Here is a 22,094-nt window from a genome sequence, read left to right as displayed (position 1 = left end):
TGCAATACTCTCACTAGCTCATACAAATACAGTCAGACAGAAAAACACACAGACGCACACACACACCCAGGGCTAGGCCACTTTCTCTCCCAGGCAGCAGTCCAGACTGAGAGGCACATAGTTGCAGGGAGCAGCCAGCAGTCATGCGTGGCCAGAGAAAGCGAGAGAAAGCAAGATATAGTGAAGCAGCCATGTCATATATCACCCACAGCTGCCACCCATGCACTACCCCAACCCCTGCAAACGCCGCATTACAAACTACGCCTCAAAGGTTCATTTTTTTGTGTGTGCGTGCTCTACATATGTTTTTCATATCTGCCTGAGAAAGGGAGGCAGGAACAGGTAATAAAATTTTCACCAGCTATATTGTTAAAACAAGGCTTTGGGTCTGGCTCCGTGGGAGCGCCTGGAGGTACAGGCACGATAGACTGTACATCCTGACTGCAGCGCTGCAGTGGACCAAGCACATCAGTGACACGGCCAACACCTGTGTGCAAAGACAGCTGGTTTTCTGCATCTGAAAGGCGCATCTTCGCTTGTTGAGTTTGTTTACAGTTGGCGCATCAAAATTTGCCTGTCTTACTAACTGATATTCCCTGATTTCTTTCCCTTTTTTCCCTCACAGCAGACAGACGATTCAGCACAGACAGACAGCCAACAGCAAACACAGTCATCTGAAAACACAGAAAACAAAACGCAGCCCAAGAGGCTCCACGTCTCTAACATCCCCTTCAGGTTCAGAGATCCAGACCTCAGGCAAATGTTTGGCGTAAGTACCTGTTCTCTCTTTCTCTCTCTTACTTTCCCAGCACAGAGCAGCACAGGTGTCTAAGGCGTGTGCTAACGTGCTGTCCTTCTGCTTGTCCTGTGATATTTGAAGTTTGGGTACTGTCTGATCTGTGATCTGGGTCTAGTCTTGTTTTGGTAGCTCCATAGGGCATAACTTAAAGGGTTAGTTCACCCAAAAATGAAAAAAATGTCATTTATTACTCACCCTCATGTCGTTCCACACCCATAAGACCTTTGTTCATCTTCAGAACACAAATTAACATATTTTTGATTAAATCCGATGGCTCAGTGAGGCCTGCATTCAAAGCAATGACATTTCTTCTATCAAAGTCCATAAAGGTACTAAAAACATATTTAAAACAGTTCATGTGAGTTCAGTAGTTCTACCTTAATATTATAAAGCAACGAGAATATTTTTGAAGCTTCGAAGCAGTGTTTTGATATCGGCCCATCGCCATATTGTTGAAAAGTCTTTATTTTGTTTTTTTTGGCGCACAAAAATATTCTCGTCGCTTTATAATATTAAGGTAGAACTACTGAACTCACATGAACTGGTTTTTAGTACCTTTATGAGAGAAGAAATGTCATTGCTGTGAATGCAGGCCTCACTGAGCCATCGGATTTAATCAAAAATATCTTAATTTGTGTTCCGAAGATGAATGAAGGCCTTACGGGTGTGGAACGACATGAGGGTGAATAATAAATGACATTATTTTCATTTTTGGGTGAACTAACCCTTTAATAATTTATGTGAATATTGAATGGAACAAAATATGCATAGGTTTGTACGTGACAACGTGACAGTAAAAACGTTACAATACGTTCACATTATTACAATACGTTTCTGTTTCAAATAAATGCTGTTCTTTTGAGCTTTCCATTCATCAAAGAGTCCTAAAAAAATTGTTTCCACAAAAATATTATGCAGCACAGCTCTTTTCAGCGTTGATAATAATAAAAAATGTTTTTTGAGCATCAGATCATCATATTAGAATGATTTCTGAAGGATCATGTGACACTGAAGACTGGAGTAATGATGCTGAAAATTCAGCTTTGCATAACAGGAATACATTATATTTTAAAATATATTCAAATACAAATACAGTTATTTTAAATTGTAATAATATTTCACAATACCTCAACCCAATCTCACGGCAATTCGTACATATTTTACAAGGTGGCTAATTCATACGAATTCGTATGACCTGAATTAGTATATTTTTTGCTAATTCATACGTATATTACGAGTTGCCAAATTCGTATGAATTCGTACGAATGACCTACCCCCCCAGCCCTGCCCCTAAACCTACCCGTCACTGGGGTTTAGACAAATCATATGAATTCATACGAGTGAGGTCGTACGAATTAGCCACCTCGTAAAATATGTACGAATTGGTCATGAGATAGCGTTGGTATTTTTGATTAAATAAATGAAGCCTTTGTGAGCATAAGAAACTTGTAAAAAAAATAAATAAATAAATCTTACCAAGCCCAAACTTTTGGATTGTGTATAATTATTTACTTTAAGTCAAAATCAAAAAGAGCTTTAGACAATTTATTTTAAATGAATATTAGTTAAGCTTTCGTATCTGTTTTTTCTTGAGGCTCTATTTTTGACCAAAAGATTTGTTTTTTGGATGACAAAAAAGAAATGGATAATAAGTGACCCATTAAAAGGATGAATAATTGGTGATTTTTAGATGAACTAAAACATTTAAAACATGTAGATTAATGCAACTTAAGTAAAATTAAGTGAGTTTTGTCAAATCAAATGTAGACCGTATGTCTGATCTGTGTTCTGTTCTCTTTCCAGCAATTTGGTAAAATCTTAGATGTTGAAATCATATTTAATGAACGAGGATCAAAGGTACGTGTGTGACTTACTTCCTTTGCATGCTCTAATTTTTGACCAATCAGAACAGTCCAGTGAGTTTAGAGGCTTAAATGAACATCATGTTTATTTAAAGAGGGAAAGAGTCCAGTGATGAATTAGTACCTGTATTGTACAGAACAAATGCTTGTTGTAGTCATGTTAACGTATGTAATGCAATCTCAAATCAGCTGCTGTGCTAGAGTTATTAGTGCCCTGTTCAATGGAGTGTGTGAAAATGTGTTTGGCACTTGTCTTTGTTCTGTTATGGTGTCAAATGAAGAACATTCTCCGCTGAGCTCCGTAATTGACAGCGTTATTCAGTGTTATGACACTTAGCATCATTCCTGTGCACAAACAATTTTCTTTATTGAAATATGAATTATGTTCTTCTGTTCCAGCTGGAGGAGATAATGATGCATGTTAACAAGTTCTGTAGTTCACAATCCTTTATCATTTATCTTTTGAGTTGTTTTTTTTCCTTTTGTAATGACTTTTCTTTATGTTGCATTATAGTGTGTTAAATGACAATGTTTATTTTATTCCACTTTTTCCAATAGATTTTGTTTACTCTAAGACTTGTTTTTAAAGGTATAGTCTTTTATTTGCCTTTTTTTTTTTTTTTTTTTTTTTACATTTCATTTAAGTGACTTTACGTTCTTAGACGTGCTATTTTATTTCATTTCTCCTTAGAGGTTCTAACAGAACCCGTAAATTATCGTTAATCTCGATGCTTTGCATGGTGCAGGAAAAAGAGGAGGAGAAAGAGAAAGGGGGTAAATGCAGCAGCAGCAGCTGTTTTTGTGTGTGAGAATGGCAGAGGTAGAGCCACAGTGGATTTCTTGGGTGTATGACTGAATTAATAATGTGCATGTTGTTCTCCCCCCTCCCCTCTCCCACCTGCATGCAGGGTTTTGGTTTCGTAACTTTCGAAAATAGTGCCGATGCGGACAGGGCCAGAGAGAAATTACACGGCACGGTGGTAGAAGGTCGTAAAATAGAGGTGCATGTAACAAATATTTCCCTTCTCAATTGTTTTTTTTGTTTGTTTGTTTTATTCATTTTTTGTTTGTTGTTGTCTTTCTTGTTGTTATCCTTAATTCTCTTTTGTGTGTCAGTATGTGCCTCACTCTCATCTCACTATTTTAGACGCATCACTCGTCTTTTCCTGCGTGTGCTCCTCTCTCTGTCCCTCTTTTCCTCCTCCCCTCCCTCCCTCCCCCCATTGTATCCCTAATACGTTTCAGTTATTCTAAGATTTCAAATCAAATTTAACACGGTGCTCGCCGTTATCTAATTGGTTTGCTTTAGTTGGCATTCACTTGTGTTTATTTGATTCTTTTCTGTTCTTTTTAGTTCTTTTTTATAGCATATTTTGGCTTAATAAACAAACGGGTGCAGTAAGTCATCAGGCAGAGTGCAAACAGCATTTGTGTGATGATATCCAGAGGCCTTATTGCAAAGTTGACGAGGGATCTGCACTAAAAGCGGCCTGAAGCCGGCAGCGCTTGTTAATTGGCCTGAAGACGCTGCTATTAGACAGAGCTGCTCTCAAACTCAAGCCTTTAAATCTACAGCTCAAATGACACTTACTTTACAGTCTAGAAGAGTCACTGAAGGTGGCTGGTCTGCAGCGACAGTGACCATCCTTATAGCCAATTCCCATTTAACAGCTGTGCTTTTTTTTTTGTTGTTTGTTTGCAGCTTTTTTATTTTCAATTTTTAAGAGTTATTCGGATGTGACGTGGTGCCGTCTTTCAGTAAGATGTTGCCTATTTTGCCTTCTCATTTTCCCCCCTTTTCCAACGGTAGCTGGTAGGCCCCTCACCAAACTCAGTAACCGTGGTAACAATACATACACATGCGGGCGATGGCGGCGAATGGTAAGTGGAGAGAGCCATCTGCCATTTCACGAACTCCGCGCTGATACCTCGTGACTGTTTTTTGACTTGATGTTGAGTTTCTTGATGCTGTTTTCTCTTGTTACGCGTGTTACTTGAGTGAACATTTAGCTTCCTGAGAGGCTCTGATTGGATTGAACTGAATCGTGCGCATCCTACTCAGATTCTGAACTCCATGATTATGTTAAATAATGCACCCTCTTTTTATATCCTTTGTTAGCTGTCCTTTCGGCTTGAATGATTTTCTTTCGTTATTACTTCTTTTTGTTTTCCTTTCTGATTATTATCTTGTGATGAAGCACAAGGCTCTTGGAGTGTTGAATGCTAAATGTTGCTTTGTTTTCCGACTGTACCTCAACTCTGAAGGTTTAGTGTATGTTGCGCAATGCCAAACTTTTTTTTCCTTCCATTCCTACGCTCTCTTGTTTTTCTTTTAACCTAGTCATTCCCTCTCCACTGCATGCTGTCTCATACTCGATGCCTTTTGTTTGTTGAGTGCATTTTGTGTTTGTTTGTTTTTTTTCTCCATGTACTCCTTCAACTTGATCATCATTTGATGACGCATGCTGACGAGTCTTTTTATGATGAGACTTTTGCATATGTTTTATTTGCTTTATATGTCTTACCACTTTTCTTTAACTGTTTGTTATGATCTATAATCATTTTGAAAATCTTCACTGTAATGCATGCAATATTTCAATATTTACAGCTTTAGCCTCAGTATGATTGTTGCTCACATGCTCCTGTTTGTACTCAGGTTAACAATGCAACAGCACGGGTAATGACAAATAAAAAGACCGTCAACCCATATGCAAACGGTAAGAACATGCTCTCTTGATATTGCCAAGTAATTAGTCTTTTTGTGATTTATTAAAAATTTATTTACTAAAGTCAGTTACCAACAAAATATGATGATGTTTACATTTTGTATTTTATTTTATATACAATATTTTGAGTGTAAAATTAAATAATAATCAAATAAAATCATATTTTATATCATTAGATTGTATTGTAGCCTATTGTTTCATGTGTATTTGAGGTTCAAAAGTTTGAGACCACAAGTAAAAATGTTTCTATTTTGTGTTTTTCTAATTAATACTTTTTTTCTTTACATCAGTATAACAATTTAAGCAAAATGATGACTTGATATTTCTTTAACCCTTTCCCCGCCAGCATTTAAAAAAAAAAAAAACAAGCTGCCAGGCACCACCTGCATTTTTGATCCTTTTCACAAAACTTTCATGCCCTCCAGAATATTTTGTCATATGAATATCTGAACATGCAATATGTCAAAAGAAAGAACAGAGCCTTTGGTTTAAAAAAAAATCTAGCTTGATCTAGTTATGAGAAAATCGTGCAAAAGCAATATTTTTATTACTTGTTTCTGCTCCTTTTTTGCCTGTATTTTGATCCAGATCTTCTGATCTGATCAGAAGATGCGTAATAGCGCCCCCTAGTACTGTATAACAGTGAAAACATGGATTGTCAATGGCGGGAAAGCCATTCCGTCATTATTCTGTCAATGGTAGGGAATGAGTTAAAGGTTTAGTTCACTTTAAAATGAAAATTAGCCCAAGCTTTCCTCACCCTCGAGCCATCCTAGGTGTATATGACTTTATTCTTTCAGATGAACACAATCTGAGATATTATATATTAATAAATATCCTGACGCAGTATAAAATGAAGAGATTGCCTCCATCCACATCCATCCATCATAAGCATACTCCACACGGCTCCAGGGGGTTAAAAAAGTGAAGTGAAGTGATGTGTTTGTGTAAAAAAACAAAAAAAAAAAAAAAAACCCATATTTAACAAGTTATGAAGTAAAATATTGAGCTTCCGTCAGACTGCCTTCCATATTCAACGTACGAAGAATGTGTAAAACTCTCACAATTCAAAAAGCTTACTCTACGTCCTACGCCTTCCCTATTCAACTTACGGAAAAAACTTAACAGACGCGATACCAGTCCCGTTGTTTTCGTAAGTTGAATACGGAAGGTGGTCTGGCGGAAGCTAGATATTTTACTTCAGAACTTGTTAAATATGGATATTTTTTTACACAAACGCATCTCTTCACTTCAGAAGGCCTTTATTAACCCCCCGGAGCCGTGTGGAGTGCGTTTTTGATGGATGGAGGCATTTTCTTCAGCTCATAGTCGTTGATCCCACTCACTGCCATTATAAAGCTCGGATGTATTAGGATATTTATATTTATCTCTGATTGTGTTCATCTGAAAGAAGATAGTCATATACATCTAGGATGGCTTGGGTGTGAGTAAAGCTTGGGCTAATTTTCTTTTAAAAGTCTAATAATACTTTAATGACAGCAGCACTTCAGCATGATTTGAAAATAATCCAAAGAGCGTCTTGTGCAGATCAATAACTAAGATTACTGAATTAACAACCTAGAAATAGTGCAGAACCTTAAATATGTCATATTCATTTAATGCGTCTTTGCATGCTTTTTCAAAATAATAATAATATCTGTTTAATTCCAGGTTTAAATTACATTTTAAATCCCATTTTTTCCCCCAAGTGGTCTCATACTTTGGGACCCCCATATATTGACACTATAAAGTGTACAGGACAAAGTTTAGACCTTTTTTTTTTTTTTTTACAAACTAAATAACTTCCTGTAGCCACAGACCCGCAGATTGAAACTAGAGAAGAAGAGTGCTTGTAACTGTCAATTTTCTGAGTACCCTCTGAAATGTTTTTCACAGCAATTCTCTTCTCTTCCTCACCCACAAGTTTAAATGGAAGTGTAAAATTGAGACAACCTTTTAGATCAGATCTCAGTTGATATCACAGGATTTTTTTTTTTTTTTTTTAAATGTATGTAGGGCTTAAACAGACAGGCCATTTGTAGAGGTTAGAATTAGAGAGAAATCTGTCAGGCCACTCCGGGCCCTATCCTGGCTCTAGTTGACAGTAGCGCTTTAGTGTGGTCAGCCCTCTACTGACATCATTACGCATGGGCCTGGAGGTTCTAGTTAACCAGAATCCAACTCTTTGTCTTGTGAAGGATCAGATGAAGAATTTTTGTAGTGCAGACCGAGGGTGGCTAATATCAGATCTTCCTCTCTGTCTTTGTCTAGGCTGGAAGTTGAATCCAGTCGTGGGTGCAGTCTACAGCCCAGAATTCTATGCAGGTGAGTGGACCATCATTTCAAAGAAACTGGCTCAGTAATGCATTATATCTTTAGTAAAAAAGAATACAAGCATACTTTTTTTCCCCTATTTGACTTTTTAACATAAAATAGCTCCAATAAAAACAGTGTCTAAAAATAGAATGTGGGACAATTATCAAAAAAGATTTTTTTTTTTTTTTTTTTCTTAAAAAGTATACATTTCACCTCTAAATATTTGAATTATAATTAATATATTTATAAATGTAAAACGCAAACTAAACTAAAATTCACTATAAACATCATTATAATTTATCCTTACCTTTTTGAACATATGAAATCATAATTGTGTTCTTACATTAAGTACAATCATATTACTAGATATTACTACATATTACTTCTGAATAAATAATTTTGCAGAAAGCACCACTGTAACACAGAGGGTTAAATGCATTTGCATTTAGGGCTAATGGGCAGTTTCACTAATGTGCTTTGTGTGTGTGAAAAACGTTCTCAACTCACATGCCCTGAATCCTCTGTTTATGAACGCTGCAGAGGATATGAAATGGCAAATTACTCTGATGCCAGATATGATAATTTCACATTCCTTTCAAATAGTTTTTTTTCTGTAATGTTATTTTATTTTCATATACTGAACTTACATTGGCTCCAAAAAGTATTAGCCAGTAAAAATGAATGAATATCATTGCATTATATGACTCATTTAATGAAAAATCAGAGCAAGCATCATTCATTTTAAAGAAAGAAAGTGTCATTTTCACACTAATAATTTGATATTTGATAGTTAATGTGATGAACTACACCTGTGGTTACTCTGCTAAGACATCTAATAAAATCAGCTCAGAAATGTGAAGTTATTTCTGAGAAAAGAGCATCATTTGTTGCACATTCTGGGGTCTCTGTCAGTACTGTTAATTGTTTGGTTAGAAAACAAACAGAAAATTGTAACGGGTTGGTGTTCAACTGCATTATTTGATGAAGGTATAGTTCTGTGCCTGGTTTTTGGAGGTGTGTATAATGGGTGACCTTAATCTACGGGCTCTGGCATAGGCTTGAAAGAGCTGGCAAGCAGGAAGTGATTATTCTAATCACCCAAAGGGCCTGTTTCACAATGTGTTTGCTGTGTTTGCTGGCCTATTGGCAAGAGGCTCCAAGACTCCATTGTCACAACTGCAACCACGTTACACATCTTTGAAAACATAATCCAGCCAGCTTCCAGACCCCCAGGGCTTCATTTCATTTTATGGGCATTTGAAAGCGAGCGTCTCTCATCGGTTGAAAGACAAGCTTGACTCTTTTTCTCTCGTTTCCTTCGGTCATCTCCTCCTCAACCTTGGCCATCCCAGCCTCTGACCTTCCCCGAACATCATTACCTCCCCCATTATATGGGGAAAATATCGAGATTTTATGATAATAAGAAGAAACGAGAAGGCAAAAATATCGAGGTGATGGTTAAATCTAATTGTCTGTCGACGCAAGGGCATCAAAGGGCTGAAATATATTTTATAAATTAAAATCAATATTTTCAATTTCTCCAGACAGTCGTTTGCCTAATTCAGCGCACATTCTGTTAATTACAAAATGGCTCATTATTGATTTGCTTTCGTCTCACCTTTCAAGTGTCCAAACATCCCACATCCCATTAAGGTGTGAGTGTTTTGTTCTTTCCAACGCGTGCTGCTTTTTTTTTTTTAGATCTCTGTCTTAATTATAATTAAAGCATCGTTAATACGCCTGAATTGTGCCGATAACGGAAAACGCCTCGAATCCTTTCGTTTGCCTAAAGACTGAAAATAGGTATTGGCACATTGCTGCTTAGATTGCAGATGGAAAGACTGCACAGAGCGATTGAGCGTGCCGTAGAGTTTGAATTGTGATTAGTAAGCTTGAAAGTTAGCTATATAAACAAATATCCTAAAGGATGGAAAAGGAGCATCTTTGATTCATGAGAGGTTTGTTTCTGAAACAAGCCTCAGCGGTCACCACTCGAAGCAGCTCTCACCTGAGGCAGACTGTTGATTTAAGATAGCTTTGATGTTCATTAACAGTTCTCCGGCTGAGAGGAATGAAAGCTATCGGCAGAAGGCTGAGGGATGACCAACGTGCCAGACCCCGCTTGTCTGGCGGACTGATCTCTGATTAAGTGTTACGCCTGACGGAGATTGGGCGGATGTTTGAAAATTAGACTTTCAGCAATTTACGCCCAGAGATTATGCAAATGCAGGCCACCTCTGACCACAGGAAATGTGCGGCTCTTCGCCAAAGACGAAGACATATTCGCTCTCTTTCTTTCTCTATTGCATGCTTTCTTTAAGGAAATGAGTTCACACATGAACAAGGTTAAAAAGATGCAGCTCTAGCAATTATTTTTAAGAAGCCATATACTTTATGCTGTCTGATAACACATCCACTCTTAAAAATAGGCAAACATATAATGGTGTTTCTTTAACTGTGGGCACTTTTAGAAAATAAAAGACACGTCTAACAGACACACTTGCTTTTGGATACATGCGTCAAACCAGCAATGTCATTTCTATTACATATGTGATTTAAATATATCCTTGTAAACATTTTTGGGTTAAAATTGCCAACTCCATTTTGAAGGATTAGTTCACCCAAAAATTCTGTCATTACTTACTCACCCTCATGTTGTTCCAAACATGACTTGCATTCATCTTCGGAACACAAATTAAGATATTTCTGATGAAATCCAAGAGCTTTCTGATCCTCCATAGACAGCAATTTAATTACCACTTTCAAGGTCCAGAAATACATTATTAAAACAGTTCATGTGACTACAGTGGTTCAGCCTTAATATTATGAAGCGACGAGAATGCTTTTTGTGTGCAAAAAAACAAAAACAAAACATAAATAACAACTTTATTCAACAATTTCTTCTCTTCCGTGTCAGTCTCTGATGCTGTTTATGTTGTAAACACAGTTCAGCGCCTCCAGGTTCTACGTCAGAACGCCGACTCATTATTGGCCAGCTCCTGCGTCAGCATCACACGCATGCGTCGCGCTGCTCACGTGAACAGCGTCAGAGACTGACACGGAAGAGAAATTGTTGAATAACGATGTCTTTATTACCTTTCTGGGCCTTGAAAGTGGTAATAACGTTGCAGTCTATGGGGGGACCTCTCCCCCATATGAAACCTCTCGGATTTCATCAAAAACATCTTAATTTGTGTTCCGAAGATAAACGAAGGTCTTACGGGTTTGAAACGACATGAGAGTGAGTAATTAATGACAGAATTTTCATTTTTGGTTAAGAAATTGAAGTATTTTACGTGACTAACAACGTGTCCGAACCAGACGCGATGCGATAAGATTTCAGCGACAAACAATTTGTCTGTCCACACCAGACACGACAATGAGATGCGATAAAGTCAATCAAAAATTGCAGCCAATCAGAAGAGCACTTGGGCGGGCTCTCGGCAAACTCCCAGCACTCGCAACGAAATGGATAAGTACATAATCAAATTCATGAATATTATACATTTTAACATTATTAAAAATACGTACTGAAACAATCTTTGTCATAGAATACACTTGTCTGTTCACAATGAGTTGACAATGAGTTTGAAAATTCCTGTTTCCTTTCATTTATTTTGAAGATCTGAGTTGAATTATCAATTGTTGCTTTCAGTACCACTATAAAAGACAGACAAAATGATATTCAAACTCACATTAGACGCTTTTATTATTAAATAAGGCACATAAACAGTACCTGATATTATCATTGCCATACTTTGTGTTGCTGTTCCAGCCGCGACATCGCAAAAAAATAGAAACCGTTTCTAAAATAGAATCGTCGCGTGTCACTGTCGTGGCTAGTTAGGACAAAAACTTGGAAACCATGGAAAAGATACCTTTTATCGCGTGTCGCGGCGTCGAGTCGCGTCTGGTTAGGACATGGTACTAGGTGTCCAAATACTTTGTGGGGTCTCTGTTAGTACTGTAGAAATATCAACCACAAAACAAACAGAAAATTCTAACAGTTGGTTGTAATTGTAACTAAATTAATTACCTGTGTATTTTTATCACATTATGTGATCACCATTTTAATGTTTTCAATGTTTACCTTGATTTTTCTTTGTTGTCTTCACACTTGACTTATCATTTCATCTCAAGCATGATCATCACTGACACTATTGTCTCCTTGATAACCAAGTACTCTCGCTATAAAAAAAGAAACTTTATTAGTGTCAGAATTGGTTTTGTGGAAACGACAAACATTATATATACATATATTTTTATTTCACTCTTTGTGTAGATTGTTATAGTTTTCAAATTTTCATATTTAAACTATAAACTTAAAGAAAAAGTCTAAATCTGTTTGATTTAAAATCAACCCCCGAGATATAAAAGTTGAAGAAACACACTCATAAACAGCACTCAGACTATCACGTTTCTCTGACTGCACACACTTAAGCACATTCATTTACTGACCTAATGTTTATTGGCAAAGAAATAATTAATCACAAATTGGTAAACTCATTTCCTTAAGTGAGAGGAAAAGAAGGGTGACTTCTCTGTGTCCAACATTCAGATTATTGAATTTTCAGAAGAAATAGACAGGCTGAGGGAGTTTCAACCATATGAACTGAAATGGAATATATTCGGTCATAATGATATAGAGGGTCATTTGTATTGACTGACAGTTTCGCAGCGCTAATGTTTCAGTGTTTTAGTATGACATCACTGTCCTTGCTCTCTCTTTGATTGAGTCCTGACTGAAAGAGAGACAGCGGCCGCCTCTGGCACTTTCAACATTGCTGGGCTTTTTTGAACTCGCAAATACTGAATGATAAGTTTGAAAAGTGACGTGCAATTAACGGAGTGCAGGAGAAGAATTTGAGAATTTTCAAAAAGGCAGCAGCAAAATGGAATTAATTTGTGCAGATAGGCTATCGTGGAAGACAACAAGCGGCTTTTAGCAGAAGGACGAAGCGTTTTAAAGAGGAATGAAAGTACTTTGGTGGCCGCTTCTGTGTCGTACACAGTGAACGCTTGAGATTGCATTGTGGGAAGAAACAATGTGAAATGACCCTGACATGTGTACAGAGGTGATTAAAAAATGTACATTCATAAAGACTTGAAACGTGTTTCAAAAGACTGCTTACAGTGAGATTACATACATTTGGATTATAAAGCTACCAGTTAGGGAGGACTTGTAAAGAACAGGTATGTGAATAGTGAATGTCTACTTACTTTTTTTTTTTTTATGTAATATTTTTGAAAGGAAACTGCAAATAAATAGTGATGGGTCACAGTGGTTCCAACAATATACTAGTTGACTAGTAGCTTTTTCATAAAAGAATGGTGATTTTTTTTTTTTCCCCCCTGCCCACCCTATTTATTTTATTTATTTTAATTAAATTATTTTTCTTTAATAATATTAATAATGATAATTTATCTACTTTCATTAATCATTTTTTAGAATAAATTATTGTTTTTATTTTAAATAATTTTTATTAATATTTTTCATATTTTCTTATTTTTTTTGTTTCATCTTTTTTTTTTTTCTCATTTCATTATTTTCATAATTATTTATTCATTTGATTTTTTAAATATATTTTTAGCTATTAAGTAGCTTACTGGCAGCGTGTTGTGCATTTGATTAAACTAGATTTAAATTAATTCATCCACCTTAAAATACCGCTGCTTTAACCATACACATTAAGGGACTGATTTTCATAATATGTGTTTTTGCACATACATTTTAATTTTCTTTAAAAAAAAAAGAATAAATATAGATACATAGCAAAGGGATTTAGTCTTGTTCCTAGTCTTCAACAAGCATCAGTATTGCACTGTATATCACCACAAGCTGCAAAGTAATTCTTACACAATACACAACGCGCTTTACATTATCTGAAAGCTGTGAGATTTCTCTAATCTCAAAGCGGGTCTTGTTTATATATGCACTCATAAAAGAGTCTCTGCGGTTTGCTGCACTGTGTAAGGTTGCAGAGTGAGATGCACAGGGCAACCGAACCTCCTGCAATGTTGCTGCCCACCCATCCCACCCCCCCACCCCCAAAAAACACTTCCCACACAAAAGCCAATGAGAGAAATTATTGTGCTACAAAGCAGTTGTACACTTTTATGGCTTTGATGCGGAGGCTACCTCCCGTCGGCCAGAGCATCTGCTTCACTGTAATCGCTCTCAAAGCAATAAAACGGACTAGCTCTCCTGTGCATCCCCCTGGAGCTCACTGCTGCTGCACGCTCCCATTTCTCATTCAGCGGCACTTACTGTAGCTCCCGCTCTCTCGCTCTCTCTCCGTTTTCATCTAGCCCTCCACCCTTCATCGTTCTAAATGAAAGTGCATAGTCTAAGTTGTTTATCCTGTAAATATTCAGGCTAAATACATCTCATATTTATTTTCCTCAGGACACATTCTACACATCAAAGTGAAGCTCTTGCAAATATGCAAACGTGTGTGTAGCATATTTCAAAAATGGCTGTCAAATGGGCTGCCTGGAATGGAAGGAGGAAGGAATACATGTGACTAATGAATCTTCATTGCCGTTTTTTTTTTTTTAAATGCTGCATTAATGTTCCATTGTAGCAATTTCAAAGGCATTTATCAAACTCTATGACCTGATTTTTGTTGTTTAGCCTCCTAATAAACCACAGGTGTTTAAAGAAATTAATAACATGTACATTTAAACATTTATTTATATCAGAATCATTTATATGTTAACTTTAAAATTATAACACACTTCAATGGTAGGAAGGTAATGGCTTCCTTCATAATCATAAATATAATAAAATGGAATATAAAATGTAGAGTTCATTTAGCTGTCTTTCCTCTTTTATATATTAAGGCAGCTGTGGTGCACTGCGTGAAAGCGAGACATATCCAAGGTGACAAAGAGTCAAATGGAACAATCCTTTTCACCCTTCTACATCACGCAAACCCCTTCCTTAAATCTTAATTTTTTATCAGTTAAATGAAAGATTCAGTGCTCCTATTAGACATTTATATGATCTCCTTTTGAAAACCTGTAATGTTAAAGAATGAAGCAGCTTTCACAAACCCCCTCTCTCTTTCTTCCTCTCAGCCATTTCAAATTAAGCCTCTTAAAAGTCATTTTCACCACCGACGCCCTATTAAACTTAATGATCATTTAACAACAATACAGAGCTTTCTGTTTTCACCCAGCCTCAGAGGTCTGTATGCCTGCCGTAGTTTACTTATTACTCATTGTTAGAGTTTTTGGCTAATTGCAGGTGTAGATGGGGGTAGGGCACCATTCCTCACAGCTTTTATTAGATGAGACTTGTGGAATTATAGTTCATTTGGCAGTTTATTACACAGCTCTCCGGAATACTTGATTCTGATTGGTCAATCGTGGCATGTTATGTAATTGTATAGTATTTGACCGTCCCTAGCAACCGTCTTGTGTCATTTCACCCTATGGTATCTCTTATTACATATTAAAATAATTTCAGTACTTTTAGTTACTTATTTCATAAAGTAGCAATGAAATCACCCTGACAAGGGTTCATTTTGCAATAATGATCAGCTGACTGTACATATTAGTGTTTAAAGGGGTCATATTTTACAATTTTACATTTTATTTTCCACCAGAAGTCCAAGGTTTTGTGCTAAAAAGTCTTCATTTAGTTTTACATGACTATATTCTCTTCTCAGACTTTTTTGCTACTGCACCTTTAAGGCATCTATATGTAAATGTCCTCTTTATGATTGGTTAATCTTCGCACACCAGCATAGTTCACACTGTCGTTCATCAGGGTGGTTCTTCAAGTTGCTGAATACTGAATAGGAGTTAATGTACACGTGGGTGGCATGTTAATATGCTTGTGATGTACAGTACATCAAACTATTTTATTTCAAAACAGCATGAAAAGCCTATTTCTACATTTGTGATGCGATCTGAGACCTGTCGGATGTCGTGATGTAACGTTTTCAGTAAAGTCAAAAAATAGGTTGAATGTCATTTTTTTGTTGTTAAAATTGGGTTTTAATTAAATTATCATTCTATAACATCTTGTCTATCTCCTCTGAAAATATCTTGGCAAAATTAGCCTGTTAAGTGCAGAAAAATAGCGATTTATAGTGGCATGGCTTTCTCTAACGTTACTGTTTAAGAACACACCCAGCGGAGGTGTAAAAAAAAAAAAAAAAAAACAGCCATAGCTTTCCCTCTCTTAACACTACAAAGACAGTTCACCTATCAAAATAAACCACACAACATGTAGAATGAAGGTGTATTAATGCAAATTTCACGTCAGTCCTGTATAAACTACAGCACGCAAAGATTTTTTTTCGAATACAACGCGTTATTGTGAGAAGGCGGAGCACAAGAGAACAACGGAGCTATAATGAACACACATGTTCGAATTATGTGTTTATTAGAGGTTGAATTCAAATCAAATACTGCCAAACTGCCCATACTACTTCTGAATAGGATGTCTACTTCATAAAATGTATGAAAATATGGAAATATATGGTTCAGATCACTCAAATAAACGGAGGCACCCTTAAATGGTCAGATATGGAGCTTGGGTGTCATCTAGTGAAAAAGTTTGGTACTGCGCCCAACAAAATCTTACTGAAAGCTCATTTATGAAATATATCAACCTAAAATTTGGAATGTTGACATTTTTGGCTTTTATTTTCTTGCAGTTTAAGAGTAAAACATGCTTTGTAATATATTATTATAAAATATAAACAATTATATTTTTACATTTAAACTTAAACTTCTATAACTTTTTTTTTAATTTCACTTTTATAATTTATTTCACTTCTACAATAATCCGACTAGTGTCTTCTTTAAAACAAGACCAACCTTAGGTTTATATTCCAAAGCATTTTTGAATTACAACCATTTATGTTTGGATAGTGCATTTTCATGTCTGTGCAAAAAAAGGGGGTGACAGTTCTTTAAAGCTGTTTTTCTCAGAATTCCGTTCCTGAAAGTCAGAGCGATCAGCCGATTTCAGATAACCATAACTTTTGTTACAGACAAGCTATGAAAGAAGTAAAAATAGATTTGGAAAGGGTTCGAACCTGTGATAGGTAAAATTTCACCATGTGATGGGTTTTCGCAGATCACATCACATTTACATAATGATGCTTCCCAGTGTTATTTAGTATTATTTATATACTATTATAGTATTTCATGTAGTTTTTCATGTAATGTTTTATTTTATTTCAACAACAATAACAAAACTGTTCCAAACCTGTATAACTATCTTTCTTCTGTGATGGTTTCTCATGTATATACTGTATGTTTTTCCCACAGTGCCAGGCTTCCCATACCCAGCAGCCACGGCAGCGGCGGCGTACAGAGGGGCACACTTAAGAGGAAGAGGGCGCACCGTCTACAATACGTTCCGGGCAGCCGCGCCTCCCCCACACATCCCAGCCTATGGAGGGTAAGTAGCAACACTCTCTTCTCAGATACACACACAAGTTCACCTTTAGTCCTCTCTTCTGACAACCGCTTCCCTCGTCACCGGGCTGCTGTAACATGCATGCATCTCTACCTCACCACACAGAACCAGTGCAGCATGTAGCCCTTGCATCCTGCAAGTAATAATGACACTGAACTGTCATGCTGTTCTGTCATGGTCGATGGCCTTAAGCATTCCTTTTATGTAAGGTAACATTATGTAAATCCTTTCGAACAAGTGAATGCAGAAGGATTTGTGAGCAGTCAAATGATGATTCTGATTATTTTGGTTCTGATTTCATGATATTGAAGAATGATATTGAAGGAGATTTTGTGGAGTTTAGAAACGGGGGCTACAGACTAAATTCCACTTCCTACTGTCTTGACAAACAAGAAGGTAAAAGATTCACAAAGAAAATAAATGAATACATGCCATTAAAACTGGTACATAAATAAAACTAGATCCAAAAGTAATATGGGTGGATGTAAGGCAGCAAAAGAAGTAGTTTAGAGATTTTAGAATGTTTCAGTACGGTTATGACACTAAACATAAATTCTGTTTCGATTTCAAGGAATTATCAGCATTTTAGAGCTTCAAATGTGGCTCAGAAATGATTACATTTATGTAATTCACTATGCAGTTAAATGTAATAAAAAAAAAACAATCGCAATTCAATATGAAAAATGATATCATTGTCACCTTCAGTTACATTTTGAATGCCAGTGACAGTCAATAAGATCTTCAGATCTTAAAATTAATAATTATTATTATTTTTACATTAATTTCTATTCGTTTTCTTAATCTTTTTCTCAAATTTTACCAAAATTCTCCATGTATATTTTTATCATTTTCTTTTTAATTTCTTGAATATTATGCGAATAAATGTCAGCTCTCTGTGGCCCCTCTACAAAATCTTTACTCCACAGTCTCCTTCTAAAGTGCTTCAGAGGTAATGAGTGCCTTTGGAAACCCTCTTATTCAGTGTGTGTGTATTTCTTATTCTGTTCCACTAACCCTGGCTAGAGATGGGGTTGGTATTGCTTGCATGGGAACATGCACTAATATTGATGTGTTTTGTTTGTTTTGTTTGGTGTTTGTCTGTGTGTGCGCGTGTGTTTGCATCTTTCCAGTGTTGTTTACCAGGACGGATTTTATGGTGCAGATATTTATGTAAGTATTCGCATGCCGTCCTTGAATGTTCATATACATGCCCCCAACCCCCCACCCTATTCATCCCTCCGACTGTAAACCAATCAGCTGATTCATTGTTGTTTTTTATTGTTAGCATTTTTTATAATTCAGCCTTTAATTAATTGTCAAGAGACTTTCACACACGAGTGAAAAAAAAAAAAAAAAAAAGTTCTTCCTCATTCAGCCGCAGCACATGAGTATCAGTGACAGAGGAATGGGCCTTTTTGAGTTTATTGTCAGTTGGGGTGAGACTCAGTGACCTGAGATTGATCACTAGAGCAGGGCATGCTGGGATTGTACACTGTATGTAGAGTAGACCTACACAGATTGTCCTTTTTTCATGATTATTGTAAGGGGAAATAGATTTAAATATGCAAATTGGAGCAGAAAGTAATACACTCTTAAGGCCCGTTCACACCATGGACAATAACTATAACGATAAAGATATGGTTCTAAAAATCATTCTAAATATAAAAGAATAGCACTGTTCACATGACAACAATAACGATATAGAGGACCAATATCATTGGGATCACTTTCAGAACAATTTTTTTACCAGCTGTTCAACAATAAAACACTGACAGCCAATCAGAAACTACTCAAATTTAAGGGCTCGCGCATTTAAAATGGCAGACGGCATTGTGGAGAAGTTAATCACCAAGGTCCAGAAAAATCTACCACTGTTTGACAAGTCAAACCCCCTTTTCAAGGATACTTTAAAGAAAATGGAAATACTGTATGGAAAACAATTGATCATACCCTCGGAATCATTATGCCAGGCTAGCAAACAGTGTAACATAAAATTACCTCAGGTATCCAGCACTAGTTTCGACAACATTGTCTTGCTTCCTTTGACGCTGCAGTGAAAAAGATTAGATCGATTACACTAGCTAAATTCACTCAAAACATAGCATTCTGAGGACATCTGCTGGTTAAAGGCATGTAAATGCAACAAGAACAGCAAAAACATGTTGTACACACTTTGAAACCACAGTGTGCGAGCTTAGAATAAACAGACTGTTATCATTTGTTGGTGTGGACGCAAAAATAGTTATCAGTATAGCTTTCTTTATAGTTATCATTCTTGGTGTGAACAGGCCTTTATTGCTTACTGAGTATTATCACATTAAATAATATAAAATATTGAAGGATCGAAGGGGAGGGTCGCATGTAAAATTGTAAGTTTTTAATGAATGGTGAACTTTCAAATCTTCAACGCATTCGTTGGCAATCTATGGGCATGTTTGTGTTTATCTGGAGCGTCACATTTTGAGATTAGCAGAAGCATCTGGAGCTGAGGTGGGGTAACTAGCAGAGACCGAAAGCTTGTTCTCCTCATGGCCATGTCTCATTGAGCCTGACACAGCCTGATGTATCTCCCCCAATTCACCCTCCTCTGGGACGAAACAAATTGTACAGGGTACAAATGTGCGTGGAAATGGCGGGAAGGCTGCTGTAACGCTTCCTCTGTTCCCTTGTCATTAGCGCAGTGCCACAGTGGCTGGGATTGATTGTTCCGCTGCGATAAGATCATCTAATATTCATTAGAAACTATTCAAGAACTGTATTTGTTTATTACCAATCTTAATTTGCTGAGTGCTCTGCTAAATGTTCTGAATGTTGGATAAGGTCTGGAAAATGACAGCATAGAACAGACATCCTTAAGATGAGCAAGTTAAACAAAGAAAGACTGAACATGTACCACATGCAGGGGTGCAATAAGGCAGGAAGATCTACCAAATATAAACGACACAGCGTGTGTAATATATCTCGATTTAATCTGTAATATAAAGTGCTTCACATTTGCCTCATGTGGCTGAGTTTTCATTTCTAGAAGATCCAGAAATGCCCAAAGCCACACTGTAACAATCAAATCCATTTTCAACATCAGTAATGATTGGAAACCTTTCAATGTTACTTTTTAAAAAACTTTTTTTAAAACTTACTAACGCACTATGGACATTGGAGTAGTTTTTTAAACTGCCTTTTGAACTGACGTAGCTACATTAATCGGTCACGCCACATCAAAGAGCATCAAAGCTGTATTATTTTGTGAGGAAAGAATAAAATTTATTGAAAGCTGAGACATTGTTTTATCAAAAATAAAGATAAGCAAAAAACAAAAAACTTACTTATAATAGTGTTTCTCCACAAACAGCTCATTGAAATGATGCATGAGCATGTCACATATTAAGAATAAATCGGTTGAGTGAATTATTAAATTACTCACTCATAAAGACAGTCCTTTGTTTCTTTCTGGGTTTTGAACAAATTGGTTGAATGGATGATTCAGTGATTCAATGAATCATTGACTCACTCATAAAGACCTACTGCAATGTTCATATAACTGCAGAAAGATCCAATCCAGCACGACTGGATTGGATAACATTATGCAACTGGAACTGTTGCATAATGTTATATATCCACTTACAAAGCACTAAAAAATTTGTATTAAAGCCCTTATTCTGTATTATTTCCCACTTGCTGGCTCAGGCCACCAAGCAGTCGTGGCAGGAAAACACTCACACTAGTAAAAGTATGAGAAACACACCATGCGCATCAATAACCATGATAAGCTCAGTATGTCCACATGCACTCCAGACAGATACGAGCAGTCAGGAGTCAGTGGAGCCCTATCTATTCCTCTCTTCGTGAGTCATAATGATAAATTGTGGCCGCTCTCCAGATGCGCATCTCAGCGTTAAAGTCCTGACCACTGCTCTCACCGCACCTGCACACCCTGTCAGTTTCCCCGAGGTTAGTTGACCAAGCCTAATGGAGCTTCAGAGACATGTAGATGCCTGCGGCCCCCGTCTGTCAGAGATGACAGCCCTGGTGACTAAGGAGCCCCGTTCGGCCGCCCCGCTCCGCAGCTTATCACACCGGCTTTAAATACAGCCCAGATGCATCACAGCCATGTGTCAGGCTCGGCGTTGCGCGAGTAAATTAAATGGTTTGTTAAGGGTCCGGCCATGCAATGGGAGTTACCTGGTGAATTACCCGGTGAGTCATTATGGAAGGAGTTAGAGGACGGAGGTGAGCTGCGAGGAAGTGGGAGGGTGAGGAACATGAAGAAAGTTGTGAGAAGGAACTGCTGTTGTGTATGTGTGAGTGCAGGGAGAGGGAGGCTGGTAATTACTACAGCCTGAAGGCCTGGTGTGGAGAACAGCAGGGTCAAGAGACCAGTAAGCCCTGGAGAAACAGAGAAAGAGCAGAGGTGTACAGATGGACCTATCAGTTGGTGTTTTCTGTGGACTGCTAATGGGAATGGTAAAGAAGCTGTGCCCCTTCAAAAAATTCATGAGAGAAAAATCAACAGTACCAAAATACAACAAATATTAGGTAAAAATAGCATGAAACAGCCTCACACAAGCAAGAGTGCTGTACAGAATATTTAGTAAAACAGCACAATTGCGAGTATGATATTGCTTTCAAACAGATTTGTAAATAAAAAGATTATATAGAGCAACTTGCATGTCAGACTAAATGTTTGTCAGTTTATTAGTTAGCTAAGCAACATCACCTGACCAGTCAAATTAGAGCAGAAATTCCCAACCATGAATACATAAGCAGGTTCAAGAAGATAATTTGAGAAGATTTAGACTGTTTTAAATTTTGCTTTCTTTCTTTCTTTCTTTCTTTCTTTCTTTCTTTCTGGTTCAAGGGGTTTATATATTTCTTTGTAACTGATATGTGTAGGTGTTGGTATGAAATTACTAATGAAGAACATCAACTTCAGAAAGTCAGTCGTATAAAATAAA

General features: G+C 37.0%; 1 protein-coding gene across 9 annotated transcripts in view; it reads left to right on the top strand.

Annotated features, from left to right (window-relative positions):
• rbfox1 (RNA binding fox-1 homolog 1) overlaps positions 1 to 22,094 on the top strand; it is a 285,471-nt gene that overhangs the window by 246,420 nt on the left and 16,957 nt on the right. For 8 of the 9 annotated variants that reach the window (XM_051886614.1, XM_051886615.1, XM_051886618.1 and 5 more), the window contains 7 exons: positions 626 to 769; positions 2,603 to 2,656; positions 3,570 to 3,662; positions 5,318 to 5,378; positions 7,659 to 7,712; positions 16,992 to 17,124; positions 18,273 to 18,312. In XM_051886614.1, coding sequence (XP_051742574.1) covers positions 626 to 769; positions 2,603 to 2,656; positions 3,570 to 3,662; positions 5,318 to 5,378; positions 7,659 to 7,712; positions 16,992 to 17,124; positions 18,273 to 18,312 — 579 coding nt within the window. The remainder of the gene's footprint in view (positions 1 to 625; positions 770 to 2,602; positions 2,657 to 3,569; positions 3,663 to 5,317; positions 5,379 to 7,658; positions 7,713 to 16,991; positions 17,125 to 18,272; positions 18,313 to 22,094) is intronic. The other variant, XM_051886613.1, reaches the window with a different exon arrangement.

This window comes from Ctenopharyngodon idella, chromosome 3 (genome assembly GCF_019924925.1).
Source record: "Ctenopharyngodon idella isolate HZGC_01 chromosome 3, HZGC01, whole genome shotgun sequence".
NCBI classification, from domain to species: domain Eukaryota; kingdom Metazoa; phylum Chordata; class Actinopteri; order Cypriniformes; family Xenocyprididae; genus Ctenopharyngodon; species Ctenopharyngodon idella.
This window is presented reverse-complemented; position numbering and strand designations above follow the sequence as displayed.